This window comes from Schistocerca serialis, chromosome 9 (assembly GCF_023864345.2).
Source record: "Schistocerca serialis cubense isolate TAMUIC-IGC-003099 chromosome 9, iqSchSeri2.2, whole genome shotgun sequence".
Taxonomy (NCBI): domain Eukaryota; kingdom Metazoa; phylum Arthropoda; class Insecta; order Orthoptera; family Acrididae; genus Schistocerca; species Schistocerca serialis.
Window position 1 is genome coordinate 283,165,200 of NC_064646.1, and position 20,205 is coordinate 283,185,404.

The 20,205-nt window shown below is 41.5% G+C and overlaps 1 protein-coding gene across 1 annotated transcript in view; it reads left to right on the forward strand.

Moving 5' to 3' along the window:
* Positions 1–20,205, forward strand: part of LOC126419552 (hydroxyproline dehydrogenase-like) — a 180,386-nt gene that overhangs the window by 74,608 nt on the left and 85,573 nt on the right. Inside the window, exons 4-5 of the mRNA XM_050086742.1 lie at positions 14,115–14,238; positions 14,343–14,508. Coding sequence (XP_049942699.1) covers positions 14,115–14,238; positions 14,343–14,508 — 290 coding nt within the window. The remainder of the gene's footprint in view (positions 1–14,114; positions 14,239–14,342; positions 14,509–20,205) is intronic.

Consider the following 20,205-nt stretch of genomic DNA (forward strand, 5'->3'; position numbering starts at 1 on the left):
CCTGTACTGTTTTTTCATACCACGATTGGGGCCAGTCATTCAGGTTACCATGAACAAGAACTAGATTGATTGATTGGAGGATGTTGATTTCCACATTATCGATGACCGAGTGTTGTCCTTCCTTGTACACTTTTACATCTTCAAGATTAGCATGTTGTGTACACTCCCGTCTACTGAGATGACAAAACCTATGTTCAAATGGCTGCATGCATATGTTCCTGGTCTGATGAACCACTGGTGGTTTCAGGTCAAGTTGAACCCAGAAGTCGTAACTTACATAAGAAACGAACATGTAATCGATTAATGCGTCGCAGAAGCGACACAAAAGGTTGATGGCAAGTTGCTAGAAGGAACAGGTACAGTCTCATGTCTGTAAATCGCATTAACGATTTCTACGCACACGGATCAACACTTTATTCGCAACGGTTACTTACTGTTAACGGCGCACAATACTACTACGTTGCTAAGGTTGGGATATAGCAGAAACATTCCGGAGCCACACGACATCAGCCGAATTCCCCGATCATAGGTAGGCTAAGTAAACTTGCGGCGACCTGTAGACCTACTGCTTATAACGTCTCCTACAGAATAAAATTTTTGAATCACTATGAACTTATTACGAGAATACATTGACGCTGATGAAGTACCAAGATGCTCCAACTCTTCTTTTTACTAAACTGGAAGTCTTAGGTATACACTGTTCAAATTTTTGCAGTCCCGCGAATTAACGGCGGGAACTGACAGTTGCCCACCATTGCACAGTCGCTAAAGCACGCTGATTGTCTCGAAACTGATAATAAATTATTACAGCTCAGGTTAAAAAGTAAAACTCATCATGTTATAAATTATAAAATTTAGAACTCTGGATTAAAGAAAATTTCGTGACGCGCCCCGTAGAGCTATGCCACACACTTATACATCACGACATACCGACAGGGAAAGCCGGATCTACGTTGAGTTTAGTGGCGGAAGCTGGAAATATAACACTGCAACATACCGTCGCTGAGAATGAGCACAAAGGCGTATTTAACTGGATTAAATATCAAAGCAAGCATGAAAACTACTCTAGTGGTGTGAGTATGGTCTGCGTGTTATGTAGTGTATTGGGTTCATTTGAGCGTCGTTGGTCACAGTGTGAATTAATTTGTATTAACTGCGATTGAAGAAATGAAATTGGTTTCAGTGAGTTACCAGTTTTTTTGTTTATGTGATTGCCATGTCGATTGGTGTTGTTGGTTTGCTGTTTGTCGTGCGGTAAGGAGTTTATTTTGTGGCTCCTTTTGTTAGGTATGAATATGACAGTGAAATTTAACGGTTCGCGGTTGCATGCTGAGATGCGGGAGGACATGATGTCCCTCATAAAATTTTTTCAGGTGTTTGGACTGTTGACCGAAATAGTCAAGTGCAGTGTTCGTAAAGAGAATATGCGGTTGGCGAGAGTTCCGGCGTCTCGGACCAGGGACTGCTACATGTGGCGGTGCCGAACGGATACCCTTTGGCGCTCCAATAGACGCAGTACCTGGTTCGAGAAGTGTAGGTTGTCCATGAGAGAGATTGTTTTGATAACTTATTATTTTTGTTATAGATCCTCCATCAGTTTTTGCCCGCAAAGTGAGTTGTTCTCGTATTGCGGAAACGTAGCGATTTTTTGACCTCTTAAAGGGCTTGGTCATTGGTTTTTGGGCCAAAGGTGGACTCATTAACATTACCAGATGCCAGGTTCGTTTTGTTTGCCGATGATACAAACATTGCAATAAATAGCAAATCAAGTGTAGTCTTAGAAAATCAGCTAATAAAATCTTTTTGGACATTAATCACTGGTTCTTAGCCAATTCCTTGTCACTAAACTTTGAAAAAACACACTACATGCAGTTCAGAACTTGTAAGGGGTGTCCCACGAGTATATGCCTAACATATGATGACAAGCAGATAGAAGAAGTGGACAGTGTTAAATTCTTGGGATTACGAAAGTGGTTCAAATGGCTCTGAGCACTATGGGACTTAACATCTGTGGTCATCAGTCCCCTAGAACTTAGAACTACTTAAACCTAACTAATCTAAGGACATCACACAACACCCAGTCATCACGAGGCAGAGAAAATCCCTGACCCCGCCGGGAATCGAAACCGGACGTGGGAAGCGAGAACGCTACCGCACGACCACGAGCTGCGGACTTGGGATTACAGCTTGATAACAAATTCAACTGGGAAAAGCACACCACAAAACTGCTGAAGCGTCTTAACAAATCTCTATTGGCAATGCGAATTGTGTCAGACATAGGGGACATAAAAATGAAAAAGCTGGCATACTACGCTTACTTTCATTCCATAATGTGATATGGGATTATTTTTTGGGGTAATTCATCAAGCCAAGCTAAAGTTTTCCGGGCACAAAAACGTGCAGTAAGAGTTATATGTGGTGTGAACTCAAGAACATCCTGCTGAAGCCTGTTTGGGGAACTGGGGATACTAACTACTGCTTCCCAATATATTTATTCTTTAATGAAATTTGTCATTAAAAATATATCGCTTTTGCAAACCAACAGCTCAATTCATCGAATCAATACTAGATATAAGAATAATCTTCACAAGGATTTAAAGTCACTTACAAGGGGAGGCCGCCAATTGTGAAATTCAGATTTGATTCATACTGCGCATAATAAAAGCTCATGGCCAGATGTGTAATGTGGCAAAGCACCAAGATGCACTTCTCAGCCGTTGTCGAGAAAATCGACGGTTAAAAGAAACAGTTGCGGTGAAATACTCTCAACGATTAAAAATTTTCCAAAGCGTCGTGGTGCAGCGGTAAGCGCTCGGTTTTGAAATCCAAAGGTCGCCGGATCGAATCTCGCACCATACAACTTTTTTTTAGTATTTGTTTTTTGTAACAAATACTAAAAAAAAAGTTGTATGGTGCGAGATTCGATCCGGCGACCTTTGGATATATATATATATATATATATATACTTACTTATCGCGAATGGACCCAGAAGGATCACGCAAAGCTTTCTGACGTCGTTTCTTCCATACTTCTTTCATTCGTTCTCCATGTTTTCTTTTTCTTTCTTCTGTCCATTTTGTTCCTGGTCTCTTTACTGCTTCCTTCTCCGACAATACAATCCACTTTTCCACCTTATTTCTAAAAGTTTTTCTATCTTTGACATCTTTAAGTTCAGTATTTGCTTTTTGTAAATCTAATTTTACTTGGCTAATCCATGGTGTTGTTGATTTGACTTTTTCTATGTAAGTGAGAATTCTGTTGGTGAGTCGTGTGGGGGGAAGTCTAGTGACATGTCCATAAAATTTTAATCTTCGCCTTCTTATGTCTGCTGCCAGGTTTGATATAGTTTCTGTGGTTCTTCTTGATTGTATCCGGTATCCTTCATCTGTTAATTTTGGACCTAAAATCTTTATCATAATTTTGCGTTCTTCTTTTAGTATTTTTTCTAAATCACATTTTGTGTGGAGTGTGAGCGTTTCACTAGCATATAGTGCTGCTGGCTTAATTACTGCGCAGTAGCGTCTGATTTTTGTGTTCGAGGAGATGCATTTTTTATTGTATATTTCATGTGTCATACCATATGCTCTCTTCATTTTCTGTTGTCTGATCTTCTGTGCACCTTTTCTCCTCCGGTTGGCTCCAAAATTTCATCTAGGTATTTAAAATGTTTTACTCTATTTATTTTTCCATATTTTGTGTTCAAACTGTGTATATGGAATTTCGTACAGAAAAATTCTGTCTTTTGAAACGAAATTTGTAAACCTACTTTACCCGCGCATTCCTTAAGGATCTCTATTTGTTTGGTGGCGATTTCTTCATCATCTGCAAGTATGGCGAAGTCGTCCGCGAATGCTAAACAAGATATCTCCACGTTGTCTTTGGTTCTACCAAGATGGATTGGTTTCCAGTAGGATTGATTTTTTAATTCTTTTTCCCATTCCTTAATGACTTTATCCAGGACTATATTAAACAGAAGTAGAGATAGCCCGTCACCTTGACGTACTCCAGTTTTTATGAGAAAAGGTTCAGAGATTTCTCCCCAGAATTTAACTTTAGATACAGTGTCTGTCAGTGATTCTTTGATAAGCCTTAGTGTTTTGGAGTCAAGTCCAAGTTCCTCTAAAATGTTAAACAAAGATTGCCGGTCAATTGAGTCATAGGCTTTCTTAAAATGTACAAATGTACAAATTATGGGGGCATTTCTAATTGCTTTGTGTTTTAATATTGTCTTTAAGTTAAATATTTGTTCTACGCATGAGCGACCGGGCGGAAGCCTGCTTGATAATCACCAATTTGGCGTTCCAGCTGCTCTTGTGTTCTTTTCAGCAGGCATGTTGAGAGAATTTTGTAGGTGACTTGTAAAAGTGAGATTCCCCTGTAGTTATTGACATTTGTTCTGTCTCCTTTTTTATGTAACGGGTGAATAAGGGCACATTTCCAATCCTCTGGTAATTTTTCTGTTTCCCATATTTTTGTTATTATTTTTGAGAGCTCTTGCAACGTCTTTGGTCCTAGGTTTTTTAATAGCTCTGCAACAATGCCATCTTCGCCAGACGTTCTATTATTTTTTAAGTTTTTAATGTGACATTTGATTTCTTCCTGTGTTGGTGGTAATGAATCCGGTTGAGCGTTGGCACTGATTTCTTTGGGAAACCTTAAACTAGGTTCTGGGCAATTTAGTAGGCTAGAAAAATATTGAGCCAATACTTGACAGTTTTCCTGGTTTGTTAGGGCTAATTTACCATCTGGTTTTCTGAAACATAAATTTTGAGGGATATATCCTCGTATTTTATCTGCGAAAGTTCTGTAGAAGTCTCTTGTATTATAGTTTTGGAAATTTTCTTCTATGGCATCCAGTTGTGCCTTTGTGTACTTCCTTTTTGCTTGCCTAATAGATTTTGAAACCTGTTTTCTAACCTCGTTAAATAAATGTAGACTTTCTTGTGATTTTTTACTGTTATATTCTTGAAATGCCTTTTTTCTCCTTTCCAATGCATTTTCACAGTCTGAATCCCACCAAGGGTGTTTGAATATCTTTTTCAAGGGAATAGTTTCCTTAGCTATTCGCGTGATTTTAGAATGAAATTCTTCCCATGTGTTTGCCTTTTCCTTCTCCCATTCTTCTTTTACTTTAGATTCTTTAATCTTCTTGGTGTCATATTTCTGTTTTCTTCTGATGACTTCTTCGTGCTGTAAACTTGATTTTCATTCTAGTTAGGTAATGGTCTGAATCAATGTTTGCTCCTCTGCGTACTTGGACGTCGTAAATTTCTTTTTGTACTGGGTATGAAATCGCCACATGATCTATTTGAAACTCGCCAATTTGTTGTATAGGAGATCTCCATGTCTTTTGTTTTCTTGGACATTTTCTTGGAGATGTTGACATTATCTTCAGGTTATTCTGCTTACATAGTTCGACGAGCCTTGTACCATTTTTATTGGTAAATTTATGTGCAGGATATTTGCCTACGGTTTTTTGGTGGATTTTCTCTCTACCAATTTGGGCATTAAAATCGCCGAGTAGAACTTTTGTATCATCTTTTGGAATCTTGGCCATTATATTCTCCAAATTTTCCCAGAACTTTTCTGTTTCTATGGGGTTTTCTTGTTGTCTCCGTTTGTGGGAGCATGAACATTAACCATTGTGTATGTTTTGTTGGCACATTGTAAGCGCATCGTCATTATCCTATTATTTACGGGAGTAACTTCCTTGATGGAGCTGACCACGCTCTTGTGTATGATAAACGCCATCCCGAGATGGGGGGCTCCTCTTCCGATTCGTTAATCCGTCTTGCTCTTAAAGATGCGATAGTTGCCATAATCTGATGTTTCTTCATCTGTAAAACGTGTCTCCTGTAAAGCTAGTATTACTATCTTTGGTTTTCAAGTTCTGTTGTAAGGTTTAGAAGTTTTCCTGGTTGGATTAATATATATATATATATATATATATATATATATATATTATTTTTTTTATTTTTTTTTTTTTTTGCAATCAGTTGCAACAATTATGCATATAATAAGTTGTTGAAAGTCGTTTGTCGTGGAAAAACTGGCGACTTCGAACATCATTATGTTTTCCGCAAACAAAGTTGTATTTCACAAATGTTATTAATTGTCTTCATAATGTTAACCACGTATAGGTAACGGAAGACGTAGAAACGATATTCCGAAACGAATACGTATAACGTAAGTCAAACGTTCGAATTAGAAATGAGACCCCACGAACACAAATTCGCTGTGGCAGGTATGAAATATAAACTCCGTTACTCGCTCGTTACACTTGAAGGACAGATGTTGAATGGGCCGAAACGAGCCGCCGCATAACAGCGTAGTTGCCTGCTAACTTCGAAAGAAGGTAGATGCGGTCCCTAGCGCAACTTATAACATCGTCGAAAAGCAGTGCGGACGGGAAAGTTTTGGTACACCCTGTTAAAAAAACGGAAAAATGGAGGCGGTACAATTGGAGAGCGAGCCGCCTTCACCAACATGCATAAGCAATTCATTAATAGTTTGTTTATATATATATATAAAATTTGAATTACAAAAAACTAACAATAAAAAAAATTGCATGGCGCGAGATTCGATCCGGCGACCTTCGGAATACGAGCCCGAGCACTTACCGCTGCGCCACGGCGCTGTAGAAAACCACTAATCGTAGAGAGTACTTCAGCGCAACGGTTTCTTTCTTTTTCTTTTAATTGTCGATTTTCTCGGCTGAGAAGTGCAACTTGGTGCTTTGCCACATTACACCTCTGGCCATGAGCTTATGCGCAGAATGAATCGAATCTGAATTTCACAATTGGCGGCCTCCCCTTCTTAGTCTTGTACAGAAAGGTGTGCATTATTCAGGAACACACATTTTCAATAACTTGCCAGCAGCCATAAAAACCTTAACAACCAATGAAATTCAGTTTAAGAGAAGCCTATAGGATTTATTGGCGGCCAACCAACACCGACTAAAAGGAAGGCCTCGGCGTTTGTTCGTGACGTCACGTCAGCTAGGCACGGCGAACGCCAGGTCCGTTGCGGGCAGAAACGCCTGGGCGTGCTTATCACCGTAATCTCTTATTTTTGGACAAAATGTTTGGTATTGTTTTGGATTCTGAAGTTTTATTTAGATGAAAGATTTTCTTACTATCGTAAACCTACAAATGACGATCATAGTTCTATATTACTGAATCCTGTCGAAACAAACGAAGATCAATATGAGAAGATGCTTTGCCCCATTGCAAGCTTCGGAAATTTTACATTCAAGTAACTATATTTACTTGATCCATTTTGTTGTCGAAACTTACCCCAACCCCCTTACAATGAACTCGTTTCTTTTATTTATTTATTTTCGTTTGACATCGTCAGTGGAAATGTGAACTAATTTACATGTGTAAATGTCCAACTGTTGCCAGTCATTAGATTACAGTCGTTTTCAACGAAAGGAATTCTAAACAGGAAGCAAAATAGCTTCATACATCGAAAATACTGCTGAGCTTAAACTTTTTTAAACATGCACATTAGAAAAGATAAATATTCCCCTCTTGCAACTGAAAGGAGAAACTTTATAAGATAAAAAAATTTTATTTGATGAAACAAGTATCTCTCTTTTGCCTCTTCTTCTGTCCCCCACCCCCTCCTCCAACGTGTACAATCGCAAGATATTTCATTAACATTCAGTGCTCCTCACCCCATAGTCAGCCAAGATACCTAAAGAAGAGCACAAATATGTTCACAGTTTCTTGTAAAAGCAACCCAGTACAAACGTAACTTCCTCAGATTTACAAATAAGGTAAAGGAGCACGAATTCTGTTGCTGCTGGACCATGAAGTTGTTTTTGTATGTCAATCCTTAAAACACGTGGAAATTTAAGTTCAGGAGTACACTATTTGTTAAGAAGTGTAATGAATTGCACAATTAATTGATTGCGGAATTCTCCCAGAACAATGTGTGTTGGTCAACTACCGCCAATAGTTTCACATTTTCCTGTGTCAGAGAGGGAGACACCACCATTATAAGTATGCCTGCAACAGACCTGGCGTTCGCCGTGCCTAGCTGAAGTGACGTCACGAACAAGCGCCGAGGCCTTCCTTTGAGTCGGTGTTGGGCCAACTCCGTTGACGAATTTCTCAGTCAGTAGAACCAAATGATTTGTATATATATATATATATATATATATATATATATATATATATATATATATATATAAGTACAATATAACTTCTGCACAATTTCAGTGCAGTAATGTGTTCATTGTAAAAAAGTGTGTGTGTGTGTGTGTGTGTGTGTGTGTGTGTGTGTGTGTAAGTACAATCTAACTTCTGCACCATTTCTGTGCAGTAATGTGTTCAATGTAAATAAGTATTATAGTAGTTGTATTACACGTTTATTACCTTATAAATAAATAAATAAACGTTTTTTATTTTAAATTCAGTGCATTAGTATTTGTAAAATGATTCTTTCATATAGTGTTCATTAAAAAATGACGATCATTCCACTTGGGACCTGTAGAATGGTACATTAGCTTATTTGTTTGAGTTGTAAATATTTGTCATGTATTGTCGTTTTTCTGACATGTTCCACACCCTGGAGGACCTCCTCACTACGGATCAATTGGAATGAAAGTAAATCTAATCTAATCTAATTTCCAAAATGGATAATTTAGTAAACTATGGTTAAAGTATGGCAAAATGATGCCATCCAAAACCAGCGCTGAGGCAACGTGGTGTACAATGGGTCATAGATGACAGGGGTGACTGACACCTGTGGAGAAGTGTACGGCTGAAGATACGTGCAACTGTTGAGCAACAGACCACCCAGATGAAGCAAAGGGCTACCAACAGTGTCTCGTTGACGACTGTTGCTGCGTATGGTTCTCTGCAGCAGGTGACTGGTTCATGCGCTCTTGCTGACTGGTGTTCATCAGCGACAAAGGCTGGAATTTGCACACCAATATCGCAACTGGCGTTCACAGAGTTGCGGCAGGTGGCCTTTTGAGATGAATTGCGTTTTATGCTCCAGTTGACAGATGGCCATTGGTGTGCACAGCCCTGCAACAATCGTCTGAAGGGCCCAGACTTGAGGATGGAGAGTTGTGGTCTCAGGAATGTTTTCGTTACATCTCCTGGGTGATCTCATCGTTCTGGAAGGAACAATGGATCGACACAAGTATACATCTATCTTTGGTGACCATGTCCACCCCTACGTGCACTTTGTTCATCCTTGACATGAAGTCATCTACCAGCAGGACAATTCAACAAGTCACACAACCCTTCAGTGTACGAGTATGGTTCTACCAGGTGTACCGGTATGAAATGAGCGCTAAGATACAAATGTGTCGGTAGGGAACATTAGTTGTGAACGAGCCTTAAATATTTTTTTTTGTTTTTTTTTTTGTTTGGTTAGTATGACATCTGTCAAATATATTTAATATACATCAAGTCATGGAACAAACAACATCATATATTTTCATCGTGTTAACAATGTCGAATTTTGTACCAGAAAGTGATGATTTGCGGAAAGCATTAATTTTTTTGTTTTCATCTGAAAAAAAAGTGCTGCAGAGTCGCATCGAATGCTTGTCGAGGCATATGGTGATCATGCTTTATCAGAAGCAACATGCAAAAGATGGTTTCAACGATTCAGAAACAATGATTTTGATGTAGGAAACGAAGAACGTGGAAGACCACCGAAAAAGTTCAAAGACGCCGAACAGCAAGCAATATTGGATGAAGATGATACTTTGAGTCAGAAGCAAATGGCAGCAATGCTAAATGTTGCACAACAAACAATTTCTGACCGTTTGAAAGCTGTGGGAAAGATACAAAAGTGTGGAAAATGGGTGCCACATGAATTGAATGAAAGACAGATGGAAAACCGAAAAACCATTTGTCAAATTTTGCTTCAAAGACATGAAAGAAAATCAATTTTGCATCGAATAGTTACTAACGATGAAAAATGGATTTATTTTAAGAATCCTAAACGGAAAAATCGTGGGTTAATCCGGGACAACCATCAACATCAACTGCAAAACCAGATCGATTCGGCAAGAAGACAATGCTCTGTGTTTGGTGGGATCAGAAAGGTGTGGTGTATCATGAGCTTCTAAAACCCGGTGAAACTGTGAATACTAATCGCTACAGACAACAAATGATCAATCTGAACTATGCATTGATCGAAAAAAGACCAGAATGGGCCAGAAGACATGGCAAAGTAATTTTTTTACACGACAATGCACCTGCACACAAAGGACAACTGGTTCAGGATACAATCAAAATACTTGGCTGGGAGCTGCTACCCCACCCGCCGTATTCACCAGACTTGGCCCCTTCCGACTATCATTTGTTTTCATCAATGGGACACTCATTGGCTGAGGAACGCTTCGATTCCTACGAAGAAGTCGAAAATTGGGTGTCTGATTGATTTGCTTCAAAAGACGAACATTTATATTGGCGTGGTGTCCACAAATTGCCAGAAAGGTGGTCAAAGTGTATAGAAAGCAATGGTCAGTACTTTGAATAAAATGTTTTTAATTTTCAATTCAAAATTAGTGTTTCATTTTCACAAAAAAACGCTCATTTCATACCGGTACACCTGGTAAAAGCACCAGGATCAGTTTATCGGACTCCCCTGACCACCATAACCTAGATTTAAACCCAATCGAGAATCTGTGGGACAACTTTGGCAGGGCTCTTTATGCCATGGATCTTCAACTGTGATATCTGATGTAATTAGCCATGGCACTGGACGCAGCGAGGCTCTACATCCCTGTGTGTACCTCCAAGAGCCTCAATGACTTTCTTCTCGCACATCCGCACTGCGGATGATCGTTATTCAGCCTTTTGACAGGTGTTCATATTAATATGACTAACCATGTAGCTCCTAACGCAATGTTTGCTCAGGAACTGGTTGACATTGACCTCGATTCATTGACAGCAACAATTACTATTTAGTTTGAAATCCCAATGGCTGCAAATGGTACACCATTCCTCGTAGACACGTTGGACAATCCCAAATTGACACGCCAACAAATCGGACAACTTTATTCACGATCTGATCATGGGCAGTTCCAAACGTGATAGCTCATTCTTTCATGCCTCCATGTCAAGCGATCTTGCTGCGCTGATTCCATACAACCGAATGGCAGATACGCACCACTTCTCTGGCATGACCTACGCTCATATTGGTGGGTCACGTGACCTCATAATAACACTTCTACACCAACTGCATCACTCTAAGCCGACCAATGTGCGGTTTTAAATGGGTGGCTAAATTTTTTATCCCGTGAATTTATATTTTTAATATACAAATTCTTTTCTGTGTATTCTTGTGGTATTTTTCTGAGGCAGAGGCAAGGCCGATAATCGCTGTTAACAGATGAGGAAACTTGGCGAGAGGCGAATAGGTCTCGCGCTCTGGGGGGATTCCGTACAAACTTAATTATATGTTTCCATAATTCATTCATCCTGGGAACTGAGAAACTCGAAGATTTTTGCCTACTGTCGGCATTGAGACTGGCAAGATTTTGGTTATGGGACTTCCAAGACATTTGAGAATGTTTTAATTTCAAGTTTGAAAACGGATAACGGAAAATATGATACTTTTTTCCTTGTGATATGATTGCAAATTAACAATTTCCAGATTTTTTACTTTACTTGTACTGTAAAACACTGCCCCTTCCAAGTTCCGTGATTCTAGGTGAATGGGAAGGACTGTATTGGCTTTAATGAGTGAGCATGCCAACATCACGTGACATAAATAGCCGTAGCTTTCCATTGCATTGAATTAGAAGATTAACCTTTTTATAGCACCAAGGGACAATGGACCTTAGAATGTGACATAAATTTCGGCTTGCTACCTCATCCTTTCCTGAGTAAAAGGGTTCTTGATAGACGGACAGACAGCCAGTCAGATAACAAATAACAACAACAAAAAAGTTTTCGTATGATATAGTTACAAATTAAGAGTTTTCGGATTTTACCCTTCTTCTACTGTGAAATTTACTTCTTCCAGATTTCATGGTTGTAGGTCAACGGTAAGTAATCTATAGGTTTAAATGAGTCAGTTTGCGAATATCAAAATATGTTACGTAAATAGCTGTATCTGTTGACTGCTTTGGCTTAGAAGCTTAACTTTTTCATGGTGCCAAGGGGCTGTAGATCCTAGTATGTGACAAAAATTTCAACTTGATTCGTCTACCTGTTCCTGAGGAACAAGGTTTCTAACAGACAGACAGACAGATAGGGGGACTGCAAAGTCATCCTAAAAGGGTTCCACTTTTACTGACTGAGGCACTGAACACTAAAAATCTACCTGACCAAACGTATGCCGTACTCCGCACCACACAGATCGTCAGCTAGATTGGGTGTAGATTCAAAGACTTACCCTTCGCTTTATAATATCAGTAAATATCTCGAAGTCTCACTACGGAACCTGTAAGAATCGGCGCCCTGGTATACTTGCAACATGCATGGCCGCCGCAAAGCAATCCACGTTGACCTATGTTATTACATTTGTGATACCCATGGAGCAATAATGACATAAAAATTCCAGCCATAGTTTCTCAGCAACTACTCAGCATCTTTAAGTCAATTCCTTCAATATATGTTAGGTTGTAACGTTTTCCGTCCTTTGATGTCCCAGACACGAAAAAGTAAAAGCTTGCAAAAATGTTCTTGGAAATGGAATACAACTTAGGTATGAAGTTATTGATTCAGTTGTTGACATTTCAGATGGCTGACTATGATTTTGTATCGTGTAAATACCTCAGGGATTCATTTCCGTAAAGTGACCACAAGTTTCTGCACTGATAGCTTACTTAACTGATGGCAAAAGTAAGGTCACCTATTTTTTTTTATAAGTACACAGACCTGTTTATTTCTATAATGGTTTACATCAGTTTACAGCTTGAACATTTAGCTATTTTTCGACATAATCACCATTTCTGTCGATGCATTTTTGTAGACTGTGGCAGTTTTTGTATGCCCATGTCATACCAACTCGACGCCATGCTGTTCAGAAAGTTATGAACCTCTTCTTTCACCTCGTCGTCGGAGCTGAATCGCATTCAGGCCAAATGTTCTTTCAACTTAGGGAACAGGTAATAGTCCCTGGGCGCCAAGTCAGGACTATAGGGTGGGTGGGTGATTATGTTCCACTGAAACTGTTGCAGGAGAGCAACGGTTTGCCGAGCGATGTGTGGGCGAGCGTTGTCATGGAGAATGTGTACGCCCTTGCTCAACACTCCTCTTCTCCGGTTCTGAATTGCCCGTTTGAGTTTTTTCAGAGTCTCACAATACCTATCAGCGTTAATTGTGGTCCCAGTGGGCATAAAGTCGACCAACAATACCCCTTTCCGATCCCAAAACCGGTTGTCATAACTTTACTGGCAGACTGTGTTTGAATTTTTTGCGGCTTTGGCGAAGAAGGATGCCGCCACTGGCGCGACTGTTGCTTAGTTTCAGGTGTAAAATGGTATGCCCAGGTTTTGTCACCCGTGACAATTGAGTCCAGAAAGCTGTCCTGTTCGGCTGCAAGGCGGTGAAGAAATGCGCGGGAAGCATCAACTCGTTGCCGCATGTGGTCCTCAGTCAGGATACGTGGCACCTATATTGCGCAAACCTTCCGGTAGTTCGATGTTTCCGTTAAAGTTCTGTGAACGGTGCTTCGGGAAACCTCAGGAACCAACGTGCAGAGATCATCCAGGGTGAAACCCTCAACACTGTCTCCTCAGAAACTGACGGTCTCCCGCTCCTCTGTTCATCGTGAATTTCGGTCCGACCAGCTGCAAACTCTCTACACCACTTACGAACATTTTTGACGTCCATGAACGACTCACCATACACTTCCGTCAATTGGCGATGGATTTCAATCGGCGCAGTGGCCTTTGCCTTCAAAAACCGAATAACTGCGCGCAATTCGCACTTGGCGGTAACATCCAACGGGAGCTCCATTCTCAACGGCTGCCAAGCCAAGACTGAGCGCCTCAGCTCGGCGTGCGTATGTTTACACACAGCGCGTGAAGCACTCTTCATAACAGTGTGACAAACTGCCACACAAATAGAGTTCTGTACTTATAAAAAAATAGGAGACCTTACTTTTGGGATTACCCTCGTATCTTTTCACAGGCAGGAGAAGTATGATAGAAATTTAAGCGAACTGGTAAACTTGGCTGAAATGGTGTCAAAGCACGGTGGCCGAAACCCATGTCTGCAGACGAAGATAACATCCCTTCTCTCAGCCGACACTTTGGTAAGCACTTACGATAAGCACAGACTTATATCGACGCTGCCACTCCTTGACTGGAGCACCGTTTGTTGTTCAAGTACCATTAAGTAACTTTCTCTTCACTGCAGGTCAGCTTAACGAGACAGTTCTACGGTGGAGACAGCAGCTGTACGTCAGTGGTCGAAAAAGTCGCAGCGGCGATATCCGACGATAGGAAATCTTGCGACATACAAGGCCTAACCGCAGAAGAGTCCAATAATCTTCGCCATGCTGTCCGAAGGCTATCCATTCTTGGTAAGGAAAAGAGAAGTTACTTTCTCTCTCAATTAGTGATACACAAAACAAAAGTGGTTCTAATGGCTCTGAGCACTATGGGACTTAACATCTGAGGTCATCAGTCCCCTAGACTTAGAACTACTTAAACCTAACTAATCTAAGGACATCACACAATCCATACCCGACGCAGGATTCGAACTTGCGACCGTAGCAGCAGCGCAGCTCCGGATTGAAGCGCCTAGAACTCCTCGGCCACAGCGCCCGGCTACGCAAAACAAAAAGCAAGACAAATAAAACATACAAGGATTAATTTTAACGTTTATGAAAGCTAGTAAAGTGTGAAAGAGGCAGGCATATTATGAGGAACGTTCAATATGTAATGAAATGAAATGTCGTGTGGCTAGGGCCTCCCGTCGGGTAGACCGTTCGCCTGGTGCAGGTCTTTCGAGTTGACGCCACTTCGGCGACCTGCGTGTCGATGGGGATGAAATGATGATGATCAGGACAACACAACACCCAGTCCCTGAGCGGAGAAAATCTCCGACCCAGCCGGGAATCGAACCCGGGACCTTAGGATTGACAGTCTGTCACGCTGACCACTCAGCTACCAGGGCCGGACGCAAGGCATTTCTTTCTGAAAACAGGTTGGTTTCATTCAGAATACATCATATTATTCCCCACTCTTTTGGCTACAAAACTCCCATTTTTCAATATAATCTCCATTCAATGCGAAGGTCTTACACTGCCTTACTGGGTTCACCTGTATGCCTTCATGGTACCACTTTACTGGTCGACATCAGAGACAATGTCTTGCTGCATCGGTAACCTGCTCATCATCCATATATTACTTCCCACGGATTGCATTCTTCATTGACCGAGCGAGGTGGCGCAGTGGTTAGCACACTGGACTCGCATTCGGGAGGACGACGATTCAATCCCGTCTCCGGCCATCCTGATTTAGGTTTTCCGTGATTTCCCTAAATCGCTTCAGGCAAATGCCGGGATGGTTCCTTTGAAAGGGCACGGCCGATTTCCTTCCCCATCCTTCCCTCACCCGAGCTTGCGCTCCGTCTCTAATGATCTCGTTGTCGACGGGACGTTAAGCACTAATCTCCTCCTCCTCCTCATTCTTCATTGGGCCAAACAGTTGGAAGGTGCGAGATCCAGCCTGTATGTTGGATGAGGAAGAACAATCCAATGAAGTTTTGTGAGTTCTTTTCAGGTATTCAGACTTGTGTGAGGCCTTGCATTATGATGAAGGAGAAGTTAATTTGTATTTTTGTGGCGACAAACACGCTGAAGTGGTTTCTTCAGTTTCCTGAGAGTGGCACGATGAACTTCAGAGATGATCCTCGCTCCATGAGGGAGGACACCAAACAGAATAACCCCTTCGGAGTCCAGAAGACCGTCGTCAAGATTTTACCAGCTGAGGCTTTGAACTTTTCGTTTGGAGGAGAAATAGTATGACGCTATTCCATGGATTGCCGTTTTGTCTCCGGTTCGAAGCGATGAACCCATATTTCACTGCCTGTGACGATGTTCGACAAAAAATGTCAACAATCAGCCTGATAATGCGCAAGCAATTTCTCACAGAAGGTTCTTCATTGCGCTTTATGGTCTTCTGTTAGGCAGTAAGGGACGCAGAGGACAGACACCTTTGAGTACTCCAATTAGTGGACGAATGTCTCACCACTACCAGAAGAGACATACAGTTGTGCAGCGAAGTGTTTGAGTGTGATCCATCCATCACCTCGAATGAGAGTATCCGCACATTCCAACATTGTAAAGTGTAGTTTACACGAGGACACTAGGTTGCAGGCAACTGCGCTACCGGCCACTGCGCATGCGCGCCAGGCGCTTGCGCAACTCGTTGGTGAAACTAAACACTTTCGGCGTGTTCCAACTTTGGCGACACTAGTTGCATGGGTTTTGAGGTTATGTGTCTTCGTAGAGTGTAGACAAACTGAAATAGGAAGTGGGGAACTGAGAATAATGTTCGCTCTTTGGATATCTATGTTTTGCATAAATGTTTGTGGGATTTCAGGGATGCTGATTACAAAAATAAACAACATATTGCTGTCGCTGAGACCGTCATGTACGATCATAACACAGATGGTTTGACAATATCTGAGCAGCAGGGCAAAATTTATTGAGTTAGGAGCACATATACAACTGAATTAAGAAAACTACAAGCAATTCTAACTGTGGCAATGCTCTCGTCTACAAGACTAAAATCCCATCGTTTGAGCTGGCCAACTCTTTGTTAAGGAATATTGTTGACAGGAGGGAAGGCTATATAAATTCAAGAAGCTGCATTCTTTATTCAATATTCATCTATTTAAAGCGTCACATATGTTAGAATTTTGAAATATTGCCCCTGTACAGATCTATCTTCAAGAGAATAGTTTGCAAACCATTCTCTTCTTAATGCTGCCTGCTTCCAAAAATTATTATTGCTAATGTTAATAATTATTACTGTTAATGTTAATAATTATCATCACCAATCAAAACCATATATTATAGCATGCCGAGTGTCCTCGATTGTAATAATCGCAATATGATATGTAATTTAAATTCTGGCGACAGTACTTCATGCATTACAGTACCTTCATTCCTTATTGCATAATTAACTCTACTTAGAACAAACGTGAACAGTTCTGGTGACATTCTAAGATTATTAAAAGAGCTTATTGGAGCTTCTGTTAAAAATTATTCCAGCAAGTATGCTGAGCAACCGAGCTGACGTCATTTCTTCATCCAGTCACGAATCGAAACACGCTTCTTATTTTTCTTATGCAGCGATTCCACACAACAAGCTATATCTCCATCACAACTCGTGCAACGTGCTGCTGCTGATACTTTCATTTCAGACACGACTCAGGGACCGACAAAACGACGAAACTGAAGTGTATACTGGTGTCGCCGTGTCGACATTCATATATGAAACCACTTGCGTGCAACTCATTCCACGTAACGAGTGGCGCAACCCAATGTCGTCGGGTAAACTAGGCTTAAGACGCACAACGGTGTGCGGCCGGCCGGCATATGAGAGATAGGACAGGTTTTTACGAATTTGTCGCGATGATTGCAGACACCTCGCCCAACGACTCATCGTGCTTTTGTTCACTGCCAGGTCTCTGTAGACATTCTACCAGCACCTATGAATATCTGCGATGCTCTGGTTTTCCGCCCAAAGAAACTCAGTGACTGCACTCTGCTTGGAACGTACCTCCGTTACAGACGCCATTTTCAAAGCTACGTATAGTGTCGTCACCTATCGGAATTACGTGGAACTATCGCGGCTGGAGCGGGAACATTCCATGATGTCCCACAACAAATTCCGCATTTATTCATCCGAAATTGGCAGAGAAAAAAAAATGTGTTGCGTTACCTACTGATCGCCTCTTGTATATGAAACATACATTGCAGTCGAATTAAACCAGTTATTGCTGAGGGAATTCGATTAGTAAATGAGGCACTAGAAGTAATTGATGAGTTTTACTATTTGGACAGCAATTTAACAAACGATGGCCAAGACAGAGAAGATACAAAATGCACATTGCAATTGCAAGAATAGCATTTCTGAAAAAGACAAATCTACTAACACCGAAAATAAATTTAGGTGTTAAGAAGTCGTTTCTGATGTCTGGAGTGTAGCCTTGTACGGAAGCGAGACATAGGCAATAGACAGTTCAGATAAGAAGAAAATACACTACTGGCCATTAAAATTGCTACACCACGAAGATGAAATGCCACCTTGAACATTGGACGCTACATTTCAGATGTGTTACGACCCCTGGCTCTACCCTTCATTCGATCCATGCGAAACCCTACATTTCAGTAGGATAACGCACGATCGCATGTTGCAGGTCCTGTACGGGCCTTTCTGGATACAGAAAATGTTCGACTGCTGCCCTAGCCAGCACATTCGCCAGATCTCTCACCAATTGAAAACGTCTTGTCAATGGTGGCTGAGCAACTGGTTCGTCACAATACGCCAGTCACTACTCTTGATGAACTGTGATATCATGTTGAATCTGCATGGGCAGCTGTACCTGTACACGCCATCCAAGCTCTGTTTGATTCAATGCCTGGGCGTATCAAGGCCGTTATTACAGCCAGAGGTGGTTGTTCTGGGTACTTATTTCTCAGGATCTTTGTAACCAAATTGCGTGAAAATGTAATCACATGTCAGTTCTAGTATAATATATTTGTCCAATGAATACCCGTTTGTCATCTGCATTTCTTTTTCGTGTAGCAATTTTAATGGCCAGTAGTGTAGAAACTGCTGGCACATGGCTATAGCCGGCCGGGGTGGCCGAACGGTTCTAGGCGCTACAGTCTCGAACCGCGAGACCGCTACGGTCGCAGGTTCGAATCCTGCCTCGGGCATGGATGTGTGTGATGTCCTTAGGTTAGTTAGGTTTAAGTAGTTCTAAGTTCTAGGGGATTGATGACCACAGATATTAAGTCCCATAGTGCTCAGAGCCATTTGAACGTTTTGTAAAGTCAACGCATAAACATAAAATGAAATTTTTGGTAAGTTCCTATGGGACCGAATTGCTGAGGTCATCGGTCCCTAGGCTTATACACTACTTAATCTAACTTAAACTAACTTACGCTAAGGTCAACACACAGCCATGCCCAAGGGTGGGCTCCAATCTCCGATGGGCGGATGGGGGGTGTGGGTGGGGGGGAGGGGGGGGCGCGAAGTGTAGCAAGGCGGCTTAGACGGCGCGGCTACATAAAATAAAATGTAATGTATTGAATATGATTATTCACCTTCACAGTAGGTGCGGAAGTGTCCTCCGCCCACTTCAGCACACATGTGAGCACGCCTCAGGAGATTCATATATACCCTTGTCAGTTCCTGTGTTGTGATGCTTGGATTTTCTGTCGACCAGTACCAGTTGTTCTGGAAATTTGTGTACTCATACAGGTGGAACCACCCCTCGTCACTCATGATGAGCCTTAGTGGGTGCAAGACACTACTGGCAACATTCCTCAATAGCCATGAACAGAAAAGCACTGTCTTCTGCAGGTCAGGCTCCTTCAACTGTTGAACAACACTTACGCGGTACGGTTTTAATAACTTTAGTCCCCTTAAAACACCTCTGCAACTTCTCTCACTCGCATGAACCTGTTGACTTAATCTCTTGGTTGACTTACGAGGACTTCCTGCCATTATCTCCTGCACCTGCCCTTTAATTCAGGTGGTCTGTTCCTGGAAGCATTTTGAACCGATCCTGTATGGCGCCATTTTTCAATCAATTCCTATATGGTGCTTCTTGCTGGCACAGAACGTCCTGCAAACTTAGGCCTTTTCCTCAGCTAGTCTCGACAAGTTTCACTAGCTGTGGCTGCAGGTGTTTTACATAACAAAAAAGTTCCGCGCAATGTTGGTACATGAGAGGAAATGATTACTTCGCGCGCGACTGCTTGGACGGCGTTTCCATTATTATTGACGCGCGTGGACATCCTGGAACATCATCATTGCGTACGACGGGTCAGTTTTACGTGCCGCACCTTGTATTTCTGTTTCAACAATTTTTCATTGTTGTCGTAAGTGCATATTGACGCATTCTCAGCAGTGCTACCGAGCGGGGTGGCGCAGTGGTTAGACACTGGACTCGCATTCGGGAGGACGACGGTTCAATCCCGCGTCCGGCCATCCTGATTTAGATTTTCCGTGATTTCCCTAAATCGCTCCAGGCA